The sequence below is a fragment of the Alosa alosa genome, chromosome 14 (genome assembly GCF_017589495.1).
Source record: "Alosa alosa isolate M-15738 ecotype Scorff River chromosome 14, AALO_Geno_1.1, whole genome shotgun sequence".
Classification (NCBI taxonomy): domain Eukaryota; kingdom Metazoa; phylum Chordata; class Actinopteri; order Clupeiformes; family Clupeidae; genus Alosa; species Alosa alosa.
Genome location: NC_063202.1, coordinates 11,601,471 through 11,612,317, shown reverse-complemented (window position 1 = coordinate 11,612,317; position 10,847 = coordinate 11,601,471). Strand labels below are relative to the sequence as shown.

General features: G+C 44.5%; 1 protein-coding gene across 1 annotated transcript in view; it reads right to left on the bottom strand.

Annotated features, from left to right (window-relative positions):
- Positions 1-3,452: 3,452 nt before the first annotated feature.
- The window catches only part of abhd2a (abhydrolase domain containing 2, acylglycerol lipase a), a 20,131-nt gene continuing 12,736 nt past the window's right edge, over positions 3,453-10,847 (bottom strand). The window contains exons 7-11 of the mRNA XM_048263688.1: positions 9,375-9,467; positions 8,583-8,684; positions 7,348-7,417; positions 6,817-6,901; positions 3,453-4,284 (exon numbers count right to left, since the gene is read on the bottom strand). Coding sequence (XP_048119645.1) covers positions 4,064-4,284; positions 6,817-6,901; positions 7,348-7,417; positions 8,583-8,684; positions 9,375-9,467 — 571 coding nt within the window. The 3' untranslated portion in view covers positions 3,453-4,063. The remainder of the gene's footprint in view (positions 4,285-6,816; positions 6,902-7,347; positions 7,418-8,582; positions 8,685-9,374; positions 9,468-10,847) is intronic.

The following is a 10,847-nucleotide window of genomic DNA, read 5'->3' as shown; positions in this document are numbered from 1 at the left end:
TCAAGAACACTGAGGCTTACATAAAAAAAAAAAAAATCCACCAAGCATGAATTTCTCACAACACGTTTTGCACCTGTCTAACAGAGCACTTTCTGTCCAACATTTCCGTTTTAACCACTACAGCTATTTCTTACTTCTCACAAACATAAATGCAAGCAACAGTGTCATGAAACTCTTCTCCCTGAGATGAGCAAAGACTGAATACTACAGAAGCAGTGTGTTTGACAGGTGGCTCGTGGGGACGAGCAGCCGGAGGCTCAGAAGATCTCAGAGCGCAGAGTGTACAAACAAGGTGAATTAGTCTTTTTAGTTTGAGCTGCAGCTTTCCAAGAAAGGCCCAATATTCAGCCTCCTACCCTTCAGTAGGATGTAGAGGCCAGTAGTGTGGGCTGAAGCAGAATTACAGCTCTTCATTAGCCCCTGCTATTTACAGAAAACTTTTAACTCTATTGGTAAGTTGCAGGGACATGCCCCACAACATGTGGTACCATTGTCTATCAAAGAGCTATGGTGCATTTGGTTCTGAATTTTTTTTGAGGAGTCATTTATTTTAATGATACCTACTACATTATTCAATATTTTGTATCCTGTGTGACTTTGGAAATTAATATTTCACCTTTCTGTCCCCGTAATAAATCTCTGTCATTGTCTCATTTGGTGTTGAGCATGAGGAGTATTACACATTATTGCTTTCCCATAATTCTGTAAGATTGCCCCTGGTCCCCAATAACATAACTATAAATATATTGTATATTTTACATACATATGCACATATCTGCATATATGACTTAACTTTATTAATTTCTCTTTATTATTTCCATATTATCTTCGCTTTGTCATTTTCTTTACGTGGGTGATTTAGTGATTTGGTATATAACCAGCAATGGTGATATGATGCGTCCATACACCAGTGTCCATTCAAAACAACACTCAAATAACATTTTCCCCATAACACTTACACAAGCAAATAAACAACAGGTAATAATTATTAATAGTATAAAATACAAAAACAATGTGAAACAAAAATTAACGGAACAAAAAAATAACCTTGAAGAGGAGTTTCTGAGCAGATATCTCAAGAAATCGCCAGCATTTACTGTGCAAAGTTAGGTGAGACATTCTTTAAAAAAAAAAAAAAAGCGTTATGCCCTCATTCATGTGGTTTGCAGCTCATTCATGTGGTTTGCAGCTGGGTCTGTCTGAAACCAGGACGCACTATGCTGGCGGGTCAGACCAGAACCTTACGGAAGTCAAACATAGAAGCCCACCAGGCCCCCTGGAACCCTCTGAAGGAAGGAAGTGTGTTGGGGGAGGGTGGTGTCTGTTGAGCATGGTTGATTAGCATTTCACTGACAAAATAAGCTCCCTCATCAGTTTAACTCTTGATAGACTAGAAATGTGGGAGTTGGTCAGCGTCTCTCAAGTGACTTCTCTTCCTAAACTAAAAGAGCTGATGACAAACAACTGACAGCAGGGGGAGTCATTGCAGCAAAGACGCACCACTGATGTTGGATGGCAGATTACAGTGAGGTTTGCCTGCGTCCTGGCCTTCCAAAAGGTTGTGACGACATAGAAATAAAAAAAAGAGATGCACTGCCTTGGCTATTCCTGAAGCTTCCTATGACCAAATAACATGTTTTAGTCCCAGAGTCTCCCAGAGAAGACTACCTCATACCATGTTTGTTCAAGAGCCGTTTAGAATATGCGGAACCGGATTGGGCTTTATTCCCCCGTCTAACCCTATACTACCGAGTGCCATGAGCTTGCTGGGTGCACATGGGCATATGGGTGATTTGTCTGAAGGATGCACTGGTCAAGAGAACTTAAACTAAATACAAGTTCCATAATGGCAGATGAAGTCATGTACTATGCCCTGATTTGGAAGACAGACCTCCTGCATTACTGTCTTCACTGCACCAAAGACAAACAGCACAAAACGAATGCCAACAGGCACCAGAACTAAGTGCGATTAGAGCACTTCTCCAAAAATCAGGTCAGACTCGCTATCCACCTCTGAATGTGTACACATCCACACAATCTATCTACGCAACTTTTAAAACCAGACATGCATGCTTTTCAGTGCCATTCCGCACGGCACACAACAATAAACAACAAAAAAGGTTCAAATGGATTCACACTGGGGAATGAAAACATAGATCTTCATTTAAAGGTCCACCTCTTCAAAAACAAAAGGTCCAAGCCATGCAGCTTAGGGGTCCAAGTCTACAAAACAGCTGTCATGGGACCAGTGTCTCAGAGGTACCAGTTACTCATGCCTGTCTGTTTCTGGCCAGGACATGTCTATTCAGATCACATTTCAAATGCTACAGTCTGGACTACATGCTTCACAGGGCAAAAAAAATGACCTGAAGCTTCTAGAACCACCTGCTAGAACACCCTGTCCTCACAGGCCATTGGGTTCTTCAACGTTCTGGAACATGCCTCCAACGGAGTGGCTCTCCAAACAGTGGTGTGTTTGGAGAGAACACACTCGATCACAGGACAACTCCAGCAGCACACTGGCGGGTCTAACTACAGGAGACACATGTGGAGCACACTACAGGTTTGGCCACAGAAACAGCATCATATTCGAGTGAACACGAGAGATCAATAGGTCATCAGGCCACAGCAGGACTGAACTGGCCTACAGAATAGCAGTTTCTAACCATCTAGGTCAACAAAAACACCGTATTAGTCATAGATAATATTAGTCATAGATAAGAACTTTGGAATCTCTGAGGTCCATTTAGTGACCAATAAAGAATTTGTAGAATGATTAATTTGATTTCTGTTTTGCATTCTACAAGAAACAGTGCTGGGAAGTATTTTACGATACAAAAAGAATCACATAAGTGATAAGTTTGTTAAGAGCAGTTGTTGAGGTCCATTTGACTCCAAACATGTCACTGATGGTTCTCATATAGGAAAGGTTCAGGAACTGCTCAGCTGACCGGTCTCATGTCTACCCATGCCCATCTGCCCTCCACTGGCTTGGCTCAACTAACACATCCTACTCATCCTAGAGAAAAAAACAAAAACGCCTCATCTAGCTAGGCTTTCAAGAAGACATTTTCATGGCAGAAGAAATTAAAGTGCTTTTGTATATTTTTGTAAGAAAACTGGATCAGGCTGAGGTGATCTGCAGGAATGTGTTACCGAGGCTCAAACATGTGTTGGCAAGGTGGCAGGACTGGCATGTTCAGCGTGGTCAGGGGGGAAGCGCTCGATCCCAACATGAAAAAGGGTTTCACCTTTTTACACTTTTAGTGAAAGAGAAGCACAACTGTTGGTTTTGTAGTACAGAGCTAAAGGTAAAAAAACTACAGCAAGAACCTTAAACTCTGGAGACCCCCACACACACACACTACATTTTCCCGCAGAACCACACAGTGCTGGCTAACCCATTGTAGATTAGATGCTGTTTGTTGAGCAGAATGTGCATTTCTGTTGGATGTCCTTTGGGAAGCAGGCGGGCCGTTCTGTCTGGCCAGCCTTTTGTGGGAGTCCCACAGCGAGAGTCATTCTATGAAGACGGAGGCCTTTGGTCCTCCGCATGGTCTCAGGAACTGAGATGATAGTGCCCGTGCTCTCCAAACATAACGACAAGTCACTTGCGTGGTACATTTTTTTCCTGTTTTTTTTTTTTTTTTCTTCGAGTCTTGTTTTGGTCAACGTGGTTTGTCTCTCTCCCTCGCTCTCACACTTCCCCTCTCTGGGAAAGTTGAGGAGACTTTTCAAGAATGACAGAGAAAAAAAAATCGTTCTCCCATTCTACAAAAAAAATTGCCACGTGCACAAAGGCATCGAAGGAAAACTCCTCAGGATGCTTTCGCAGGTAAGGTGATGTGGGTGACTCGGAGGACAGCGGGGTGAGGCTTCAAGGGACAAAAGGTCAAATTCTGGGGAGGGCGGTGGGCACAGAAGCACAGTGAGAATAGACATGGCTGGGCGAGTGGGCAGCCTGGTGGGTGTGTGGAGTGGGGAGTGGGGTGTGGAGTGGGGAGTGGGGTGTGGAGTGGGGAGTGGGGTGTGGGGTGGGTCAGAGAGGCCTGTCCAGTGCACTCTAGGATTGCGTGGCTTCTTCCTGGCACGTGGCGGTAGCGGTGTGCCCGCCGCTGCCTAGGCACTGAGGCTTCTGCTTCTCCCACTGGCACATGGCGTTAGCGTAGCTCAAGATCACCTTGTCCATCCAGGTGAGGGGCTGCGGGAAGAGCACGGCGCCCTCGAAGAAGCCCAGGTGCCCGCCGTGCAGGGACAGTGCGAACACCACATTCTCTTTCTTTTCTACAGGAGAGAGAGGGGGGCAGACTTTCTCAATCAATCTACAAGCCCAATCCCCAGCATTACAAAACAACACATTGGATCACAGTCCCACACAAACAGACAGGTGGGGAAGAGGATGAGGTGTGTGTGTGTGTGTGTGTGTGTGTGTGTGTGTGTGGGGGGTGTTCATCTTCTAAATTGATCTTCTAATTTCTACTCAACATTGGTCACTGGTGAAGTCATTGGAAAATTGACCGGAGACCAAATAACTGGGGCATTGTAAATCACATAGGAGCAAACCATTTCACCATCAGTTTAAGGACTACATACTGTCTAGTTAAGTCTAACTGTGAATATGTGTGCAGTGCACTGTTTATTGTACTGCGTGTCCACCTCACGTCCTGCATTTGCACTCTAGTCTGTGTGTGTGGACACACATGCATTCCTGGGCTGGAACAGTGACCTTATGCGTACATTATGCAAGACTATCAAATCTATCCCACAGAAGAGAGCACGGAGTAAGCCTGTGCAAAGAGACAAGCCTGATAAGCAGAGCATGCTGTTAATATCAGAGCATCTATGGCCTTCCTTTCTTACGCAACCTTATGTACTCTGTTAATATCAGAGCATCTATGGCCTTCCTTTCTTACGCAACCTTACGTACCTTGGCAGCTGCAGAAATTCTGTCTGTGAATTTGTCTCTTTGTGTCCTATCTTCAGCCAGAATTTGTTTGTGTGTGTGTGCGCGCGCGCATTTCAGCATTTCCAGTATTTTCCTAGCGTGCCACGTGACGTTTCTGTGCCATGCCAGGCGAGTAAGCAGGCATCTCTGGGGCAAAGGACGCAGACACTTGGCCTGCCAGTAACCACGGTAACCCGACTCCCCCAAAACCCCAAACAGCTGAGGAGCCGATAAATCAACACACTCTAGAGTAGGAAGCGATTCCTCCAGCCCATGACACGCACGCCAGCCCACTCCTGTAAATAACATCCCGCCGCCCGGTTCACATTCCACATTCCGCACGCCAGCCGAGTGGTCAACACCAGGAGCCACTTGGGAGTCCCACAACTGACCTGTACCATTCTAGAAATGGCAACGTTGATCCAGTTTTGGAAAATTGAGAGGCTCTATCTGACAACTACTTTAGCCAGTTTGTTTTTGAGTTTGTCATGAGGGGGCCTAAGCGGATGACTAAGCAGTGATGTCCTCAGCGTGCTAAAACGGTCAGAGGCATGTGAAGGGTGTGGGGGGAGGTAGTCACAGGTGTGACGGGGACGTGTTTCGGGAAGCGGGGGAGGACGGAGAGATGTCTGGCGCTGGCCATGACACCCGTGATCTAAAATCCTCTCCTGTCTATAATCTGAAGACGGGTTGCCATGCAAGCCTGGCATTGAGTGGGCTCGAGGAGCTCTTCACTGGGACTCAAGAGCCTGGCACTGTTCTATCCTGCTTCATGCCAGTGGGTTTATTGCTTGACAAGTGACTTTGAGAGCGCTTCGGCTGAGACGACAAACTGGGCTGAACAGAGTTGCTAAACACGTCTTAGTGCGATCATAGCCAAAGCTTCATTTCTACTCCATCCCATATAGAAAGACACCGGACACGAGGCCGGGAAAACACACCGTCTACAGATCCGAGGTCTTGGCACACACTAATGAGCTTCATGCTTCATTCTTTATATGATGCAGAATCTCCTCCTCCTCCTCCTACAGCCTCCTCCCCTCCTCCTTAAAGCCTAAAGTTTTAGCTTACCTTGATTAGCTTTCTAACCAACCTTTAAATCGGATATATAAAGCTTTTAGCCTTTGGTTGTGTGTTACACTTGATTACACTTGATCTAACATAACGCCTTGTGTTAAGCATCGGATATATAACAGCTGTGTCTACATAAGCCTTTTGGTTGTGTTTTACTTGCTGTACACTTGATCTAACATAACGCCTTGTGTTAAGCATCGGATATATAACAGCTGTGTCTACATACGCCTTTTGGTTGTGTTTTACTTGCTGTACACTTGTTTGCCTAAAGAGTGCAGTTGTTTACAAGAGCCGACTGATACATTGGTGTTCCGATATTATTGGCCAATATTAGCTATTTGCCAATTTATTGGTATCAGTGTTTATAACACCGATAATTATTTTTAAATTAAGTAAAGGAAAGCGAAACACTAATCCTTCATCTAAACGTCCAGTATGGTCTTTCCTGGGAGAGAGAAAAGAGAGAGAGAGATGACCACAGTGGGAGAGAGAGAAGAGCGCAAAGAGATGCAGTCTCAAGAGATCAGTAGCCGACATTCCTGCCCCTACATCGACCTTCTCCTGAACCTTCCCTGCATACCCAGGCGAGTTTGTGTTTGTGTGTGTGTGTGTGTGTGTGTGTGTACGTACTACCAGAATAGCGGAGTATACAGTATCTGTGTATTATTCATGTGACATGTAGTACTGTACATATTCTTAGTTGCTGTGTTTGCTGCCTATGGTCACTGTTGCCACTTGCTTGTTGTTGCTGGGGGTTTGTGTTCGCTGGTGCTAGTTCCAGTTTAAAACACACTTACCTGCGAGTGTGCGTGGAATGGTGAGCAGAGAATCGTGCACCAGCGGGTCGTCTGCCGAGTTGACCAGCAACAGCGGAACGTTCACCTGTAGGCCGACACATACGGGCAACGTTACCCACATACCCACACCCACAGCACAAAACTGCCAACGTCACCCACGTACCCACAGCCACAGCACAAAACTGCCTCGCCAACCTGACTCAGCAACTGCTGAACTAAATCACTAAAAGTTGTGGGCCATTTTCAAGAGTTCTCATTATCTCTCTGCTAATGGGCAAAATGAAAAAAGGCACCACCTTCAAACAACTCCCTCACTGCGTGGACAAACTCTACTTCAATCTTAGACTTAGAGAGGAGTCTCTCAGGGTGGGGGTTTATCCACTGGACAAACTCTACTTCAGTCTTAGAGAGGAGTCTCTCAGGATGGGGGTTTATCCACTGGCCAGATGTCCTTGCAGCAGCTTGCCTCCCCACTCAGTCTGATAAGAGAAGTGTGTGTATGTGTGTGGGTGGGTGCGGGGGTTTACTCACATTGTGAATATAATGCACACAGCTCTCCTTCTCATAATATTCCTTCAGGGAACTGTGGCCATGAAATTTCCTAGAAAATGCCAGAGAAACCTTAATCAGATCCAGGCTCACAGGGACAGAGAGACAGACAGAGAAGAGACAGGCTCACGAGGAAACACAGTCAGGTACAGTATAGGACAAGATGAGATGGGAAGAGCGCTTTGGATAGGAAGGCAGGAAGAGAACAAGGAGAGGTATTTACAAGTCAAATTTAAAGTCCTAAAGTTAAAATAAAACCAAATAGCTACTGTAGCAACTAGCTACTGTGATATGGACTGCTCTTTGTGTTCTGAATAAAGAATAAAGAGAGAAAGATGTAGGTTCACAGGGTGAAACTATTTCAAGAGGGCCTTGTTCCAGTGTATCTATTTAATGAAGTACAGTGTAGCAACCTACAGTATATAACAATATGTAATATCACATACTTATGTTATCCATACATAATGTATATTTGTGTACCTACAGATCATTAGTACACGCGTAATAACAAGTGCTTGTTGCAATACTTTGCCAATGTGGCCTCTAGGTTAGGACTAATTACACATGTACTAATGATCTGTAGACAAAAATATATTATGTATGGACAACATAAGTATGTGATATTACATATTGTTACATAGGTTGCTACACTGTACTATACACTGGAACAAGGACACCGTAAAATAAAGTGTTACCCAGAGAAATGGCTAACTGCAAGACATCCAGTTATTTCTAACTGCAAGACATCCAGTTATTTCTTTTGTACTAGTTGCACATTAATTGCAATCTTATTTTATATGTTAATACAGTTACTCTTAGAGCCTACGTCCACCAATCACATTTTTTGGCAGCTATTTTCTATACAAATCCTATGAAGTTCAGCATTCACAGCTCTCAGGAGAAAAAAAGTCCTCGGCGGTGAATGTTTTTTTCCACAGCTGAGCAACTTTTTGAATACCGCTGAGCTCGTCAATGTCACTTCTCTCTCGATGACCAATCAAAACCTAGCAACAATAAACACTTGACTGAAGCACTCTGAAAATGAGGTTGAGGGCACTGTCAGCGCAAAAAACGTGATTGGCTGACAGGCCCTTAATCTAGACTTGGGTTTATCCTTACTCCATGGTCTACAACTCCATGGTCTACAACAGGTTATTGTTAATCCATGAGGCCCTGGTAGACTGCGAATGAGTACATTGCAGGAGGTGAACTCTCACCTCATGATGTTGTCATCGATCTGCATGAGGGAGGTGCATGTGTAGAGCCGGCTAAGGTTGATGTCCAGCATCTTATTGGAGCTGCTGCCAAACAGGCTGCCCCTGGACGGACACACACACACACACAAAAGAGCAATGTCAGCATCATAACCCTTTAACATAGGATAGACAGCATGCTTATTCTGTGTTAACTGGACAGCAGAGTAGCGAGTGTTGTAAGGGAGGCACGTTTCATTGGCGAGACTCCAGTTCTTATTTACACTGGTCTGTCTTTACTAAAGCCCCATGTTTAACGCAGGCCTGGAATGCACCTGAGGGGAGCCGTAGGAATGAGAACAACACACCCTGCATTCCCAGCACAGCGGTCAAGCCCCAAACCCTCACCAAACACCAAAGAGAGAGAGAGAGAGAGAGAGAGAGAGAGAGAGAGAGAGAGAGAGAGAGAGAGAGAGAGAGAGAGAGAACACCTGGAAATTATTACTTTGCTGTACCAATCTAATATAATGCAATCTATGATGCATTCTTCTCCAGGGAAAAGACATTTTCAAAACAAAAGCGGCTGAATCATAAGACTTGAGGACTGAATGCCCTGGCACACACACACTGAGAGTGAGGTGGAGTTTGGTTGGGCCAAGTTTGCAAATGCGTGATTAATGTGTGAATGTATGATTAATGCATGATTAATGTATGAATGCGTGATTAATGTGTGAATGTCTTATTAATGTGTGAAAGTGTGATTAATGTGTGAATGCCTTATTAATGTGTGAAAGCGCGATGAATGTGTGCTTGTACCTGTGTGAGAGGATGATCTTCTTCATGTTGTCAGCCATCAGGAAGTTGTAAAACCTCCTACACTGATCCCACTGAAGGAAGGTCTCCTGTGCCCTGCATGCACACACACACACACACACAGAATGAAAAAGTGAGAGAGAAATAGGGAAAAAGATAAAGAAATACAACAGTCAGGATTCAAGTTAAACACAATGTTGGGTAATCAACACAACACAAACACACACGCAAAATATAAGGACGCCATCCTCTCATTCAAAAAAGTAGTTTCCAGAGTGCAATGGAACAGTTCTGTTGACCTAAACTATAAGCAACCCTGAGTGAAAATAAATAAAACAAAACACAATTGTTCATCATCAAAGGTTCCTGATACAAATCTGAATACTAAAAATACTGAAGGATGTATTACGAAACAAAGGAAGCACATTTAGATCAGTGGTTCTTAACTGGTGGGTCGGGACCCAAAAGTGGGTCGCGGAACCATTCTGGGTGGGTCGCTGAGCTTGTGGTTAAAAAAAAAGAAGAAATCGCCCATTTCAAATAGACTTAAATTGAGATAAAATGGTGCAGAATCCACAGTGTGCGATGTTCACAATTGCTGGAACATGAGTAAAAATGCCTCATAATAAAGTACACCTGTCAAAGACAGACCTGTCAAGTACTTTAAGGTGACATCAGGAGTTGGAGACTTCACAAATGTAATGCCAAACAGCATGTTCCAAACAAATAGGCCTACAGGCACTTCGCCTTTCTTAGCATGTAGCTCACCAAATCTGTTGTCTTGAACGCTATAAAATATACATGGGTCGTGACTTCATGAACATGGGAAATTGTGGGTCCCAAAGCCAGACCAGTTAAGACCCACTGATTTAGAGTGCAAAGGAAGCACATTTTGAGTGCTTCTAGGTGTTTTGCAGGGCATTCATCCACAAATGGAAGATATCTTTCCAAAAGCAATGAGACGCATTCCATAAGGCATATTTTAACACGCACACACAGTTGAATTCCATTCTATTTAGATAGTGCCATTAACACTGAGCAGCATGACAGTCTGGGCCTATAGAGCAGCACGTGTCTGGGCCAGCCTATAGTCCAGCCTACAGACCAGCCTATAGACACCTATAGACAGCACTAGACAGCCTATAGACAGCACTAGACAGCCTATAGACAGCACTAGACAGCCTAGACAGCATTAGCCAGCCTATAGACAGCCTATAGAGCAGCCTATAGACAGCACTAGCCAGCCTATAGACAGCACTAGACAGCTCTGGCGGTGACTGGCCTTCCCAGCCCCACATTTCACCTGTCTGTGGAGCATCAGGACATCACTGACACAGAGCCACCATGCATTCCACTGGTGTGAGCCTCAGTGGCATCTTGTCAGTCAGATTTCTGCACAATATGGGGGAGTGGTAGTGTGTGTGTGCATGTGCATGTGTACATGTAACTCTGTGTGTGTGTGTGTGTGTGGTAAAT